The 18,218-nt window shown below is 31.9% G+C and overlaps 2 protein-coding genes and 1 long non-coding RNA gene across 3 annotated transcripts in view; all 3 read right to left on the bottom strand.

Annotated features, from left to right (window-relative positions):
• The window catches only part of LOC133188546 (dual 3',5'-cyclic-AMP and -GMP phosphodiesterase 11A-like), a 279,036-nt gene that overhangs the window by 7,229 nt on the left and 253,589 nt on the right, over positions 1-18,218 (bottom strand). The window lies entirely within an intron of this gene.
• On the bottom strand, positions 60-1,455 carry LOC133173258 (small conductance calcium-activated potassium channel protein 2-like). Its single transcript, XM_061308280.1, has one exon. The coding sequence runs from the start codon at positions 1,431-1,433 to the stop codon at positions 75-77; it is 1,359 nt and encodes a 452-aa protein (XP_061164264.1). The 5' UTR covers positions 1,434-1,455; the 3' UTR covers positions 60-74.
• LOC133173207 (uncharacterized) lies at positions 5,826-17,863 on the bottom strand. Its single transcript, XR_009719007.1, has 2 exons — positions 17,543-17,863; positions 5,826-7,464 (listed from the first exon to the last, which is right to left on the bottom strand). It is a non-coding gene; the product is annotated as an uncharacterized LOC133173207 (long non-coding RNA).

Here is an 18,218-nt window from a genome sequence, read left to right as displayed (position 1 = left end):
TATAACGTAAACTTGTGGTGTTTTTACTATAGAATGTCACATAAAAAAATTAAAATGAATCGTCTTAATTTGGTTTATTTCGTGCAATTTTTAACCAAGACTGTGTATATATCATTAAATCTGAATTGCAGATCTCTGGACATTCTCTGCATGTACACAAGGTCTGATTTCAGGTTCCTGATGGATCGCTGAACTTCCTCCGTCTTTTTCTCTACGTCACTCATCCCTTTGCTTATCTCGATAAAACCGATAGTGGACTCTCCAGTGGAATCTCTTTTGTGTTTTGCTTCCTGCATGGCGTTTATGGCTTGTAGTAGTTTTCCGTGAACTCGAATATATTCCATGTTAATGATATTATTACTCCTTCGCAGACGACATAATTGAAACCAGTTCTTAATGGCATCAGCGGCTGCCGTCTTCCTTCTTTTATCCAACTGTGCCTTTAGTACGAAATTATACACATATTTTTCTGCTCGAGATGGTTCCAGTTTCTGAGCTAATACGGTGATCAGAAGTGCTGTGGTGCCGACGCCCATGAGACCAGTGACCACAGAAACAAACCGTCCACATAAACTAATGGGGTATATGTCACCATATCCAATGGTTAAAAATGTTACTGATACCATCCACATAATGTTCCAATAGTCCGAGTGGTCTTTCTCAAATTGGTAGAATGCCTCACACGTTCTCATGGCCCAAGAGTTGATGAGCAATATAGAAATCATAATTACTATCAACACATTCCCGGGATTTGTGAACATCAGCGCTTTAAACAAAAATAGCGCGTCAATTTTGACTTTATTCAGAGCTCCTAAACCATGTGTTGCTGTACCTGCTAGAAGCTTATTATGAACTACAGCCATTCTGCCAAGAAGATAGACACGTAAAATCATTAGTATGGACATAATGGCGTCAGACGAAGCGTAAACTATTTCGCCGTTTGGTTTGGAGATTGGAATAGAAATATCAAATGGTAGAGGATGAAGCATGCATACAAATAATTCTAATAAAATCTTAAAGTAAGTATTGCGAAAAGTCACAGCCAACCTCCAGGAATCCAAGTGATTATCTGTCATACGCAGTTGGACTACTGTCACGTAATACATAATAATGGCGACGAGCAGTAAAATAGTAGAGAATGATATAAAGGATTTCATGACAATAGATGTTGTTGACGATTTAGTAATGTATCCCAATAAATAGAGTTCGTTTTCTACAAGCATAAGTACGAAGCCAAATAGGGCCATAGTTAGCTGAACATCTACTATCCGCCTCCTTCTTTGCAGCAGATTTTCTCTTTTTGTCAAGCGTTCTCCGACGGTCATCCCTAACGTCCACATGTTTCCTTCTTCCTCTTCATGGTCGGCGTATTTCCTGTCAGCACTGTCAAATAATGGCAGGCTAAGATCTTCCATAGGAAAGTTTCCACTCATTTTCTTTTCCTGGTTTACAGAACCATTTGTTTTAAAATCAGTGACGTCATAATGAATTACGTCATGAAACGATTAGAATGATAACGCTGGAGAATCGATTTTTTTCAGATTTCATTTGAATGAAAAATTTTATAAAAACTGACTTTCAACCATAGTTATCATGTGGCAAAAAAAAAATGAAGTTATATTTCCCATGATGACCATTATTGAGATTATAGACCGATAGAAATTATATACCAGTACTTGAGAAATATTTTGAAAGTTTCGATATATGAATCATATTTCTATTGAGATTAAGTTCCAAAGGCAATTTTTCGTTTGTGGAAACCGTATACAGTGCCCAAATTTTGTTAGGGTTCCTAATTATTGTAGCCTGAGAATTACTTCCCAGCAAACCCTATGCATAGCCATAAAGTTTACATAAAATGTTTGACTCAAAATTTTCCATGTACATGTAAAAGATAGTAACAAACTAATACTCTTTGCAATATAGCAGATTTTTTTCCAAAATATTTAGCCATTTCATCAATGAGAATTTGGAGATTAAGTGATAATCGTTTATGAGGTGTAAGTGCAAGCTAGCATTGTTTCAATAAGAAGTTTGAATGCTGGCTTGCATTTCATTAACATATTTGATGTAATTTGAAGATCAGTTTGCCACTGAAAGTGCAAGGTGCATTTTATATTTGTTAATTTGTACATAAAATGTCTCTTACTTGGAAAACTGTTACGTCAAAAATTTTAACTATGGTTTCTACAATTAGGAACATTTATTTAACAAAATTTGACCACTGTTTAAACGGTTTCTACAAACAAATATTTGCCGTTAGTAGAACCTTGAGGGAGCTGAGTGAGATGATCAAATTTTTGATCTTTGTACCTCTAAAAAAAATTAATTCATTTATCTTTTGGAATGTGCATTCTTTAAAAGAGAAAGAAAAAAGAACTTGCATCAATTTTTTATGCAAATAAATTTTAGACTTTTTTTTACCTAGATTTCTTTCAAATATCGGAAATGTAAATAAGCCACTTTATTGCCGAGTTAAATCTCCTTCCTTCTCTCCAATATGAAATAAATTCCAGGGCCCTGGATGGAATATACGTACATCATAACCTTTTAATGCCATATTGAGTCTCTTCCATATAAGAACAGACAGATAGAGAGACAACCGTGGCGAGCAGTATGTCTACACACCTTTTTGAAGGTTCATCTCTTACGACATACATTTATCAGGTTTCTATATACTTAAACTTTTTGGGGATTTTAACCGATTCGAATTTCTGACGTACATGTATATTGAAACCTGATATGCCGTAAGAGATGAGCTTTCAAAAACGTAATAAACTGTCAACATTAATATTGACCTTGCTCAAAACCTTGTTTTGAAGGTTATTCATCATGCATTTTAGTGACCCAGTTGGAAATGTCTGGAAAATCAGAATTATACAAAATATGTCATGACTCGAACTGTTGTGTGTAATTCGAACACTTTTATAATATCCAAATTATCATTTTTCCAGGTATGAGGATTTAAAACAACTCATTATATATGTATAATCGGATAACTGATAAATTATTATTAGCGATATTTACAATTTGATCAAACTTAATGGCTTTGCAAATAAATGAGAGTTGACGAATTGAATTTTAAAATCACATACCCTGCACTTTTCTTAATTTGTCAGGTAAAATTAGTTTGCTTTGCCTTTAAGACACAATAGCCGTGTAATATTCAAACAAACGTTGACACACAAGGAAGAAGCCCTTGGCAGCACAGGATGAATCATCGAAACTGGGGGGGGGGGGGGGGGTTAGTCCATATAAAACAAGGATGTTATTAAAATACTAGTAGCTGATCAGAAAGGTAAAAAAAAAAAATAGTGATAAGATAATTGAGTGCTGCCTAAGAGAGCCCCCTATAAATACCATAGTTCAGTTGCTATATGCAATGGAGGCTGTATAACCAAAACGAAGTGAAAATCTGCACACCGGTCTGCCTTCACCTCTTCTGATCCGCCTATTTCTACTTCCATCCAGTAATCTTACCATCAATACCTAACATGCCTAATGCTTTGTGCTTATGGTATTTCATAATACCATCATGTTCCCTCAACTGCACATCACTGACTAGCTTGATCTCATATATAATTCCGTATTAACTATGATTAAGCATGACCTACGTAAATCACGTCAATCAGTTCCGTATTCTTACGTGTTGGAATAAATAACATCGATTATTCTGAAGTGAATCACTTGTTTTTGGTATGTTTGTGCCCGAAATATTTTTTTTCTTCCAAAATAGATAGATATATTAAAAATGCATTCAATTCTTTTATGATCTGTGCAGCATGGTCAGCGAAACGGGACTGCCTTTAGAAAAGATATTCGTTACCTTTTTTCAAACTTTTATTTATTAAAGGTTACAAAACTCTTAAAATGTGTAGACTTTTTTTCTTCTTCAAGATTATTGTAACAAATTAAATAAATATCACAGGAGAAAGCCATGAACATACATACATTTATATCCATGTGTACCGGTATTTGCTCACAATCCGAAACGACATTATCACCTACAATTTTGAGTAGATTACAGGTTAGTCTTTCATTTAAAAATTAATGCACCAATCGCATTAAAAAAAATAAATAGATCTCACATATTGTAAAAATCTTTGTTATGTGGTCTCTTTAGAAAAAGAACCAGATTAATCTTCCACCCGGTGTCATTTCACATGAAATTTACCTAGCAGTCAATATAAGTTGTCTCTTACTTGTCCACTCATGCACACCGGCTGCTTTTCATTTCCGAATTTTTTTTTTAATATTGAATTTTTCATTTCCGATATTTTGAAGTTTTCATTGCCGACATTTTAAAGTATTTATCATGTTGTATTTTTCCGGCAGTGAAAATAGAACAGAAGACTTCCCTTATAAAAATTGTTAAAGAATAAATGAAGAATATATTATTGATGCACAAAAAATCAGGAATGCTTGGCTTTTAAAGAAGCTTACCCGGTATGATGATTTTGTAAGTGTTGTGAACTTTCGCTCATCTTCTTTTCAATTCAAGATACATGGATATCCAGTTTGAGATCAGATAGGTTAAAGATGGAACTGATAAGATGTACAGAAACTTGTCGAGGGAATAAAACCAAGATCGTTGAGGGAATTCTGTTTTTTTTGTTGCAGTCCCTGACATATGATTCAGTGGATATTAAATCTGGCAAACAAAAATTTCATTTATAACTTATGCAAAACTTTTAACTAGACTCAGTGCTGCATGTATATACAGTGTATTGTAATGTTCTTATTCGGAAAATGTGGTTTTAAATAAATGTACACGTAATATTAGTTAAAAACTTAAAATGTATATATATATATATATATTATATATACATTTTTTAAAATTCTACTTCCACCTTCTTTGTTAACATGAAATTGCCGCAAAAGTAAATGTGTACCTCCAAAAATTCCGGAAATGCAAAGAAATAAATATCGGAAATGAAAACAAAAAATTCGGAAATGCAATATAAAATTCCGGAAATGAAGTGCAGCCTATATTGTTACACATCCAAATCCTTTGTCCTATGCACCATCCTGAATTTATTTTACAATCCACTGCACATACAAATATGCATGATTTGTCCCCACCCCCCTTCCCTGTTGACAGCTCCCTATATTGCACAAAACTGAAATAAACTAGCAGTATGATAAATAAATGGCAAAGATTTATTTTAGGAAATAGTGACCTAAAGGAATGAACATCATTACAGCCTATTCTGCTCTCATGTTTCAGTGTATTTGTTTAGAGAGTTGCTTTTAAGTTACGACAAATTACTTGGTTAAAAGAAGCACTTAGTATAGCCAGTATGTTAGTGTTTGGAGAAACCTTATGTTTGTCTTTAGGCCAATCAAACTCTGAATATTTCTAAATTGAATTTTATGTAATTCCATAAATATCAACCCTCTTCCTATAAGGTTAATGTGAATTGAGGATGTCTTTCTCTGATAAATATTTCATATATCAGATGACCCAAACTGGGACAAGCAAATAGAAAGCTATACAAAACTTGTATTTCTTTGTCCTTGAAATTCTAAAAGAGAAAGATAAGGGGAAAACATTGTCCTTAAAGTTACGGACAACATAATCTAACATCAAACACCCTATAATGGTCTAAAATGTTTTCGTTTTTATCACGTTTCTATCCCACTGTTTATGCAAGTTTTCTTCCCGTCCTTCCAGCCAAAACAATTTTGATGCAGCTGATGGATTGAAACTAGAGTGAGGTATATGTTAATTTTGCACAGATCTTTCCAGATGACAGAGAATGATTACTCTTTGATGCCGATTGGAAGGGATTTATTTTATCCGCCATTTTAAAAAGAACAAACACGGCTTTTGTCGTATTTATTATGTTAAACAAAACATATTCATTACAAACATAGATAATCACAGTAGAATTTTATGGATTTATCCAACATCTCCAACACAGAATGTATTCATATCGCCCGCATGTTACAATAAGAAAACTACGCTTTTCAAATCACGTGTTGCATATTTTAACTAAGCCAGTTTCTTATATAGTAAAAAAGCAAGTTGTTTATGCATGGGAGATATTGTACATTGACTCCTTAAAAACAGTTGTAATTTATAAGCGATTGGTGATTAAGATGACAATCTAAAGTCATCTAGAACTTGAGTTCTGGTGAATTGTTTTGTTGTAGTGGACTTTTCCAACTCCATTGTCTTCGAAAACAACACGAGATAGACGTCTCGTCGCAACGGACAGAAAATACGAGATAAAAATCAAGGTTTTTTCATTTTCTTGAACAATTGCATTCGGTGATTATATTCCCTTTAAAGGATCAAAAGAAGGCATTTTGTGTATGAAATCAAAGTGAAAAATCATTTCTTTGGGTTATTGGCACCAGACAAACTAAAGCTTTAAATCTTGTATAAGGAGATTGTTTTCAATCAAGTTGAATTTTTTTCTTCAAAGAAAAGCTGTATAAGGTTTGAAATGACAATCAAGGTAAATAAAATGCAATAAAAAAAGCAAAAATCAATTCTATGTCAGAATGGGCATACAATGTAACAAAAAATTAATTTTACGAAACGTGAAACAAAATGTTTCACAATAGAATACGGTATACATATACAAAAACATTTTATGAATGAATATATGAAAGGTCATTGGGATCATTCTTTAACACTAAACTTTTTCCTCAAAGTCCAAATCACATATAATTTCTTAACTACTCCGAACGTGATTTTGGTGTAAAAAAGAAGACTACATAAAAAAAAGTCCTGTACACTTTGGACAACAGCACTGTTGTCAAGCTGAGACAGAAAATTTTCGGATAGCACTACGACACTTCTTTGGCAGCAAGCCCTGCAAAGTATGATTTTTAAGTACAATGTCTTAAATGTTCTTTATAAATATTGCCCTTTATAATTTTTTTATCAATGCACGCATTTAATCATTATTGCAAAAGCACACTTTGGTACTACGTTGGGAGATAATTTTCAAACCGCTGCCACATGGGAAGTATAGTTAGACTGAAACACATCCCGAACATCTCGACATGTGTTGTTTGGAGATCGTGAGTGCCCGGATGGAGGATTCGGTGGCTTCACTGTAGGTCTTCCTCCATTGCCATTGTCCATTGTTTTATCAAATAGTTCCGGTTTATCCAGAATCGCTCCTCGTTCTCGTTTTTTATGCTTGAATCTCCCAGATCGGGAAATTGACAGAGTGTGCTTTAGTTTTTGCTTTTCACGTTCCGCTTCCGTTAAATTGGAATCTTCTCTTAGGGATTCTGCTCTTTTAAGTTCCTTTTGATATTCATCTTTAATGTCCTTCGATTTTGATTTTGAGCTTTTCCAAAATTTGAACCAAGACATTTTTGTTGACAAACTTCAAATACTAGCAAGAGACACAAATACAGTAATCCAAAGAATAAATTCAAAACTCGTACTTCTTGGTTTTGAAGACAGCAAAAGAGGATTCAGTCACATCTTGACACTGTGTACTGCAAATAAAAGGTGTGAAGTAATATCAAAGCACACAAGTACGTGCAATTAACTGATTAAAGGCTCTAAGTACTGTCTTAATTCATATAAAGTTAACTATATAATAAAATACCTGCTAAAATTTGGTTGTGAGGGAACCACACACATTGGATAATTAAGTAGATTAGGATAACCCCGAGATAATCTCACCCTGGATTTAAAGGCAAAGATTTCGCTAACGTCATGAAAAACTTACCCATCCAGAAGACGAAAATATAGATATCTTTATTAGTTGTACGCAACACCTATGCAATAAAATCAGATCAACAAAGTTTTTAAGTCATAAAACTGATCATTAAACATTATTACTTGTTTTCCCACCAAAATTACAGAATATTGTTGGTAGTTTCCGTCAACTTGTTTAAGAGGCATTGCATAATATTACACTTCAAAGAGAAGGATTTGTAGAATATTAAAGCTCAAACCACAAGGATCTAACTTTTATTACCTAACATTTGGGCACCGAAGTTTGACTTTTAATTGTTGACCTAGTGCGTGTAAAGAGCGGCCATTAACAACAAGTATAGTGGCTAAAGGTCACTGTCAATTGCAGTAGAATTCAGAACTGTTATAAATCTAAATTTTCTTAGCTAATTGTTGTTGTTGTTGTTGTTATTTGACATTTTACACAGTTCACTATGTTTGTATGCTATGCAATAGTCAAAAAATCCTTTTAAATAGCTAAGCTTCAATCTGCCCATCCCGAGTAATCACTGTATACCTGATTTGAATATTCGCCAATTTATTGCATGTAGAAATTAAAAATGAGCAAAATACTTCTTATAAGTTAAGAGTTTGCAACATTTAACAGTGGCAAATGTATCATCATTTGTTTTAGCCAATAAATAAATAAGGATGAATAAATTAAATGTTTTTAAAGGTCAAAATTTAAAACTAAAATTAATAATTTCGTATAGACAAGTAAGAGTTACAAAATATTTGCATCAAATTTAATGCATGTATTGATTCTAAAACGAAAAATGATGGTTGAATAAAAACCGATCATTGGGATTCCTAAATTGTCATACTTTTTGACTGAAATGTAATGATTTTGTATTCAAATAATGGACATTAACAAATCTGCAACTTTTACATAAAAGACCCTTACCCTATTCCTGTACGTTCCTTACAGAAAGATGCGCTAGCTTACACGTTATAAGTATTCTACCATTCATCAATTTTCTTGTTTGTCCTTGTCGGTAGAGAAAGTCATGATACGGACATAACAGAAACTTTACCTACCCATATCTTGCACCAAGCACACCTAAAAATCAATGTCTGTATCCAAAACTCTGTCTAAACTTCACTTCCACTTAATCTAAGGGCTTAGTGATCATAAGGACTCTCTTTTAATTGAGGCTTTGTTGACAAGAAGAAGAAAGATAAGAATGATAAATAGTACTTGTATTTGCCATTGCAGTTTTTTTTCCTCGTGTTATGTCAATATCCCTACATAATGTCAATATACCCAGATATTGCAATGCATATACAACATGGTGACGATGTACAAAACACCATGCACTTTGCTTATTTTGGATGTTAAAAAAAGAACTCCAATCTTATCGCAACGACCCGAGTGAAAAGTAAATATTACACAACAGCCTTTAATTCATTTTTGAAGTATAATTTATTTCGTTTTTACCTCGACACGTACAGGAAAAAATAGATATATATAGGCTATGCTTCGTGCACTTTTGGGAATCCCATTTGGGCAGTGAATCACCAACGAAGGATTACACGCGTACAGCTAGTCATAGATCTTATTTTATTTGTAGTTGAGCCGTATTCTGTGGGTCTTTAAAATTATAGTCAAAGAAACTTTGTTTCAAAGATAAGGGATCAAATTTATAGATGATATCAGACTCACTTGTATCATCCGCGGTGTACAAGATCAATATCTTGATACCAGTAACTATGTGGTTTTAAAGCCCAGTGGAACTGAACAAACTAACAAATCATCTGATTATTTTACAAACTAAATCAACTAGAAATCGTGATGTAATCTTAAGTTAGCTATTCTTCCGTTTAGTAATAATATACAGTGTGTATTCTAATCAGTCTCTGGTATGATGTGTAACAAAACCATTTGATTGCTATGATTAAACTCCATTTCATAAAATAAACAATCTACATTCTCAGTTCTGTGAAGACAAAAAAAAATTATAATAAAAAATGATCATCTAGACAAAATCACATGGTAAATGAAAAAACAATTCACTTGGAAGTAAATGATTACATTTTAATAGTCGGGTTCGGTGTAATAAAACCACGTGACCGACAATCCCTACAGGGAGATTGTAGCAAATCCGCTTTACAAAGTGACATCCTATAATCTTATTTGGTCTGTTTACTAAATACTAAGTCCTGTACGTTTACATAAATATTGTTTGTAAGATTAACCCCTGTTTTTGTCCGAACTGTGAAAAGCACATATTCTGTTTTGTATTTTCAGAAGTCAATGGAGTTTATGAAAGAAGAACAAAGCCAATACCAAGACTATTTACCCATGAGGAAAGATAACAAAATAGACCACCATAGAGACATTTGTATTTTATATTCAATTTCAGAAAAATTCTCAAGGTTACTCCAGACGCTCTGTGAATGAAAACAATTGTCTATATACCTTTAAAACTGGTTGGTCGATGGTTAGAAACCTAGTAGATATATTAAGTTGCATCTTTTGAATAAGATGACAAAAAACTGTGTGTTATGAATATTAAAATGACGGTTTTATTTTTTTATTTAAACATCAAAGGGAAAAAAAGAAAGAGAGCAAACCTGGTTAGTCCACCACCATTCATGCTTGCTCAGCGATAACATAATGCGAGGGTAGCAAATGACTTATTTATTCATGAATTATGTTTTAAACAGGTAAACAAATGTGAAACCCATAAGGAAATTGTATGTAAAATAATTTTTAAAACATCAAAAGCGTATTAGTCATAGCAAACCAATGGAGGGAGACACATGTAACAGACATAAAAACTAAACTGGTGTAAACTTATTTTTATTATTTATTGGCGTCCTTTTGGAAACATCATGAAAGAAGAAATGTGGGTGTCAGGGTCATTAAAAAAAAGTAAAGTTTGACTTGACAGATCGATATTGTTTATCTAGTCATTGGAGCCACAGTAAACTTTTCAAAGACTGTAGTATAGATTCGTCAGTGTCTACAGTAAGGGAATATAACCATTGCCAATTTACATACATATGCAATGCCATCGCGATGAAGAAACGGCAGAAAGAAGACAAAATCCCTTTCTTTGTTCTAATCAGTGGTTCTTGACTTCTAGTTGTAATTGTACATGTATGTAAAATACCAGGGGTGGATTTGGGATTTCTTCACCCCCCCCCCCCCCTGAACATTTTTATATTTAGAGGTTTACCGTGTGTATGTTGGCTTTCTCTTTGAGAATTCTATCGAAGATGTACATGTATTAGATTATTTCTGATGTGCGCATATGTAGAAAAAAAAAGTAACTTACACAGAGAGAACAATACATTTCTTCATACAATTTCAGCAAGTTTTATGAGAGAGAGAAAGATAGAGAGAGAGATGTCTATGGCGGTAATTGCATTGGTTAGTTTCCAGCCTTAAGATATATCTAAGTAATACTAGATACCATTCCCCCAAGGTGTGACATAATAATACAATTTTATAAAAATAGATTTTCTTAAACATATAAATATATATGTATATATGAAGACTATTTACTTGGTAAGTTTAAGAAATACCTCAGAAATATCATCATCGAACAGTTAGTGTTAAATATTTAAGGACATACGCAACGTACCTTACCTAGTGATAATTTTTCAAGATATTCTTAATTTAAGATTATAGTGCCATCAAATGTTCGTAGACAAAAAATCAGCATGCATTACCAGGGGTTTTGAAAAGATATCACTTGATGAAATTTTTTGTATAATTCAAAGGAAAATATACAAAAAATACTTATCATATATTCTAGATATTTTGTTTATCCAAACTTGTTTTAGAAGAAGTGTACAACAGCATATATAGACATTAATATGTAGCACATAGTTCCTTTAAGCATTGGAACTCTTCAACTCCAGGGAAAAAGCCAATAAAGTTCAAACTACGTTGCATATGTCCTTAAAAAAAAAAAAAGTCACGAACTTATATAAAATAGACACAAATTGAAAGTTTTGTAAATGCAAACAAAAGTGGAAAATTACTTAAAGCTTTGAAACGGAACCACGACAAAAGGAGAGTTACATAATAGAAAAATGTATTCTTGTTTAATGCATGAATTACCTAGTTTTCCGCTAAACTTGAGAACAGCTAGATTATGTAATATGTTACTAGTATTTGATATGAAGATATATCATAGCTATTAGAAATAACAGCTTTGAATTAAAAAATTAAAAAAAAAAATTCTTAATGAGGTATACGGGAATGTCGAATACCTACATTTCGATCAATAGATACCTGTTTATCTTACCTTCCACTCTCAGTAATTAGGAACCCTGTTTTTACACAAAATTCATTCTCTTCCTAGACTGTTTCTCCACAGATCGCAGAAAATGTCTTATTTTTCACCAACAGTACTTTCTTAAACAAAGCTGAACTAAATCTTTTCTCATGAAACTCTAGCCTGATTATCGCTTATTAGCATTCGGTCCCATTGAACAGGCACAGACGGGTATAAAAAGGCTCCCCCAACCGTGACTGGAGCTGTCAATGGGGCTCTGCCAATACACCAACCCCAAACCCGAAGGTTGACGAGTGTACTTAATAATTATCGCACCTGCGGGTTTGAAATGCGAGAAAACTTTAATTAAAGGTTCATTAATTAGATATTACCAAACTGTGGGAAGTAGATACAATGAAAAATGCAGCGATGCGCGTTTAGACTCTTTATTATGTGAATTATTTCTTCACAAAGCAGTTAAGTTTAAATAATGAACTTGGCATTGTAATTTCTGTCGTTCACTTGAGTTTCATTAAGCCGATTAGAAGTTTATTTGATTTGCAAAGCGACCGAAAATTTAGTTCTTTTTAATCAAGAATAGAATCTGACGACAGAAAAACTTGAGTATACATAAACCTCTAGGAGTAGGAAACTTTTAATATAACAAAGCACACATTGAAATTCACCGGGAACCTTTTTGTGGTTGCAGTATTTGTTCATAGCATTCAAGTGACAGATTTTTGACGAGTCTCTCCAAAAGACATACACGTTCTGTCGAGTCCCCGTGTGTTTACTTTTCTTGGTTGTCCTATAACTACCTGCCTTCAGCGACACTTGACAAACACCGGTGGTCGATTTATCTTCTCGGATTATGATTCAATGTTGAGAGCGGAAGACTTTATAACATATATATAGTAGGCCTTTTGTCGGGGACTTAAGGGTTCTATTTACAATAAAATTCAGTTGTATCCAGGCCTTGTCAGCATTCAGAACGATAAGACATCTTGCTTCTTATACTCTCAGGTCAATTAAAAACACTCTTTTATGTTGTTTAGGAACAGACTAAGGGCAAACATGAAAACGTAAACTGTGAGGTAATCCCGTTATTGAAAACTCGCTTATTTCTGGTCATTCTCTTCTGAGTCAATCTCTTACGGAAGCGTAATAGGGCCGCAGCAGTATCTTTTATTAATTTGTTTTAACAAATTACTAATTTGTTATAACAAATTATCAATTTGTTATAACAAATTATCAATTTGTTAAAACAGATTACTAATTTGATATAACAGATTATTTATTTGTTATAACAAATTACTAATTTGTTATAACAAATTATCAATTTGTTATAACAAATTATCAATTTGTTATAACAAATTATTAATCTGTTATAACAAATTACTAATTTGTTATAACAAATTATCAATTTGTTATAACAAATTATCAATTTGTTAAAACAGATTACTAATTTGTTATAACAGATTACTAATTTGTTATAACAACTTACTAATTTGTTATAACAAATTATCAATTTGCTATAACAAATTATCAATTTGTTATAACAAATTATCAATTTGTTATAACAAATTATTAATTTGTTATAACAGATTACTAATTTGTTATAACAGATTACTAATTTGTTATAACAAATTACTAATTTGATATAACAAATTATCAATTTGATATAACAAATTAGTAATTTGTTATAACAAATTATTAATTTGTTATAACAAATTACTAATCTGTTATAACAAATTACTAATTTGTTATAACAAATTAATAATTTGATATAACAAATTATTAATTTGATATAACAAATTAGTAATTTGTTATAACAAATTAGTAATTTGATTTAAAAGATTATTATTTTTTACAAAATATGAAGGTGAATACAGATCTATGGAAGCCAGATCAGATCAGATCAGAAATCTTATTTTAAATCGGGTTTATGAACACGTTAAGCATAAGCTTTGGAGAGCTTTTGATCAATATGTTAATGTGGATTTAGATGAATTAGCAACTTAGATTAAAGCACTTTAATTTTTGTTTAATTGCAGTTTTTTTTTTTAATTTTTGTTTTGTTTTGTTGTTGTTTTTTTTGAGTCAGTTCCTTGGAATAGATTTCTCTGTTAGACAATTAAAAGAATAGCTGCATCCCAGGGATTATGTAGAAGAAATACAGAATGTTGGATCCTTCGAGAAAAATTCGAAGTTCCGGACAATTAAATATGACTTCAACGTCGTCCATTCAAATCAACACTTTTTTCAATGTCAACACAGGGGTCAAAAGGGGAGAAGACCTATTTTTTCCTTCTTTACACATGTGTAATATTTTGTGTGTATTGTTATAACAAATTATATTGCTTAACGATTTCTTGTAAAATATATGAGTAGTCCTATATGAGACAACCAGGATACAAATTACAAATGAATTTGAAGAAACAACTGTCAAAGTTTTCAGCCAATAATAAGTTATGAAGGCTTTAATGGGACTTCGAGGGTTTTTCCAAAAGGCACGTATTTTGATTATAAAAATTACATACATACATGAAAAAATTTCACAAGGTATCTAAATTCAAATTTTACGAAGTACTACCCACTCAAGAATATTGTTTATTTTCGTTTTCAGAAAAGGTTATTACAGAGTGTTTATCAATTTTTCTATGATAATTTATCTACAAATTCATTTTTTTATTAATGTTGCCTTTATTGCCCCCAGCATAAATTGGGGCTAAGGAGGTTCACCAGAAGAGCAGATTCAGGTTTATGCATTAGGAACGGCGGTTTAGTTTAAAATATATTTTATTCATGATACATAAACTGGATTGAACAGTAGGCATAAATCATTTGGTACATGTATAGAATGAATCGAGAGAGAGAGGGAGGGGGGGGGGGGTAAATGAAATAAAATAAAAGACATATTGAAAAAAAACATATTATAATGAACATGTTGATTCAGGGTGGGAAAAATTCCCTCTCCAAATAACATGTCTTTGATAAGATATTTTTTCCTAGCATACGAACGGGGATGCAATGACCAGGTAAATGGGAGTCAAGGACGGAGCCATGGTGGGGGAGGAGGACAAAATTCAAATAGAGCTCCTAAGAATAAGTAAATAGGAACCAAAGAATTTGATGCATTGTATCTTTATAACAATAATGTTTGACAGTGAAAACTCTAAATGCTAAAAGATGTAAATCCAGATTAACATATTGGTCAAAAGCTGTAGCTGCAGAGCTTGTACATTTATTATTTTCACAAATCCAACTTATAAAAAGATTTCTGATCTCATCTGGCTTCCATAGATCTGTATACACTTTCACTTCATCAAAATCATTAATTTGTTATAACAAATTACCAATTTGTTATAACAAATTAATAATTTGTTATAACAAATTATTAATTTGTTATATCAAATTGATAATTTGTTATATCAAATTAGTAATCTGTTATAACAAATTAGTAATCTGTTATAACAAATTAGTAATCTGTTATAACAAATTAGTAATTTGTTTTAACAAATTGATAATTTGTTTTAACAAATTAGTAATTTGTTATAACAAATTAGTAATCTGTTATAACAAATTAATAATTTGTTATAACAAATTGATAATTTGTTATAACAAATTAGTAATTTGTTTTAACAAATTAGTAATTTGTTATAACAAATTGATAATTTGTTATAACAAATTAGTAATTTGTTATAACAAATTAGTAATCTGTTATAACAAATTAGTAATCTGTTATAACAAATTAGTAATTTGTTTTAACAAATTAGTAATTTGTTTTAACAAATTGATAATTTGTTTTAACAAATTGATAATTTGTTTTAACAAATTGATAATTTGTTTTAACAAATTAGTAATTTGTTATAACAAATTAGTAATCTGTTATAACAAATTAATAATTTGTTATAACAAATTGATAATTTGTTATAACAAATTAGTAATTTGTTTTAACAAATTAGTAATTTGTTATAACAAATTGATAATTTGTTATAACAAATTAGTAATTTGTTATAACAAATTAGTAATCTGTTATAACAAATTAGTAATCTGTTATAACAAATTAGTAATTTGTTAAAACAAATTAATAAAAGATACTGCTGCGGCCCTAATACGCTTCCGTAATCTCTTCTATAAATAAACGTATGAATATACCTTTTACTTAGGTCAGATGCCCTTCTCCATACCAGTTGCTGTCACAGAGCATTATTAATCTCCAACAACCTTGTCAAAACGAAATGCACCTGCCAGGTTCACACAGAAAAATTACTAATATGCCTATTCTTTTGATTTAATAATTAATTAAAGACTATATCTATTGCAATAATTGCATCTGTTCCATTACCTTAAATCTATGATGAATCCATAAATAGAAACCACTGCATTTTAGTTACAGACAAGAATTATTGTGGACCAGTCGAAGAAAACAAAAATAGATCCATGTCCTCATAATGCAGAGTACACAAGAAAGCGTACCAGGAAGGGGAAGCGTTGATCAGTAGACGGGATATTTTTGCATCAAACAATGACCAAGGGACTTTTGTAAATATTGTCCAATACCATCCAGTAATATAACCCACTTAATTAGTATTAGTGCCTGTTGTCAGTGTTGATCGACCATGTGGTTTTTGTGGTATATAGTTGTCTTTTTTACTTAGCAACAAGATATAAGTAGACAATTGTAAAACGTGAAGCAAAACTTTTAGGAAAATTAATATATTTTTTTTTTAAATTGTATTTCAAATGTGACTAGGCTTGAATACTTCTTTTAAATCTTACAATCTAAAAAAATTATACGAGCATCCATAGAGAGACATATCAAAATTTTATTTTTTGTTCTTATTGTATGAAATCAGTTTTAAAACAAAATTGAAAAGATCTTTTCTCGAATTCGTAACTCACTTAACATTTGTAAACTCAGGTTGAAGAAATCTAGAAATTGGAAATATGTCATTTTATAAATCCTTTCTATGGAAACTGTTGAGAATACCCTAGCTGCAGATCTATAGCTCGCTGGTCTGAAAAAATTGGGATGGACGACTATAGAGCTACAGTGCCACCCATTGAAGAAACGTATACATGTATTTATTGAGTACAAACAAGTACTACATCCACAAAAGACATTCCCCAAAAGACCGTTGTTAATAGCTATTCTGGGTTTGAAATTGAGACCATCGAAAATTTCGCCTATTTACTCTGCCATTTTGGGTGACAAGACAATTCAGTCCAACGCACTTCGTGCAAGACTTGTACACATAGTTGTGGAAGTAGTGAAAGAATTTGCAAGAACACTTGGTTAGTGATATTTTGAGATGACAGCTTAAATATACGAAGAAATAAATCGAGAAACAGCGCATTTTTGTGCGCAATAATTATGCTCTTTTCTCAATGGGTGGCACTACACTGTAGCTCTCTGGTCGTCCTTCTCAGTTTTTTTTTCAGACCAGCAAACTACAAATCTGCAGCTAGAGATAACGGTATATGAATGTATACTAAAATAAGCCCCTGTTTGTAGCAAATTGTAAAGTTAATAAATTCTTAGATAAATTCACTGAAGATCATAAATGAGATAAGTCTACACTAATTGTTCATTTAATGTTACCTTCTGGGTAAGTATTACTGTCCAAGGCGCCAAAACTTTTTTCTCTCTAGAACCTTGTGTAAGTTCCTCGATATTCACCAAAAATAGTTATCTTGTACGGGTAGAAACATAGAAAGTGAACAACCGGGGAATGTTATCTCTAGTCCCAGGTAAAGATTTCGTGTGTTATCACCAGGGCCTGTAATATCCATATATTAAAAGGTAAGTTTATAAGAGAAACCGGACAGACGGACCAATAAATATGTCTGACGATGACAAAACAATCATTGCAGGCTCATTAAAAGGTTTTTGTGATGATCGTCTCCTAACGCGTCCAAGATGAAAAATGATGGGACACAAAACAGCATGTTTATTGTCGACATTGTAGAGCAAATACTTAGAATAAAGTCCTGTCCATATCTATATTGATGTGATTTATCTTTGGCAAAAATACATGTGCAGGTGAAGATAAATATTAAATTGTAATCATTGCACAGAGATTCGCTGATAAAACAATTTTGATTGTACATTCAATATACGACGTTGCACAGAACTATATATAAAACAACAAAAACCGAAAAAATCTGTTTTTTTTTTCAACGGACAAGTGTTCAAGAATTTATGGAATTTTCAAGAACACTATAGTATGTCGTGCTAAGCTGAGATAATGAACCAAACATCTCATAGATAATGGTCA

This window comes from Saccostrea echinata, unplaced genomic scaffold (assembly GCF_033153115.1).
Source record: "Saccostrea echinata isolate AGI-Se365-2 ecotype Australia unplaced genomic scaffold, CSIRO_AGI_Sech_v1 ptg000001l, whole genome shotgun sequence".
NCBI lineage: Eukaryota > Metazoa > Mollusca > Bivalvia > Ostreida > Ostreidae > Saccostrea > Saccostrea echinata.
Note: the sequence above shows the minus strand (reverse complement) of the source record. Positions and strands in the feature narration are given on the sequence as shown.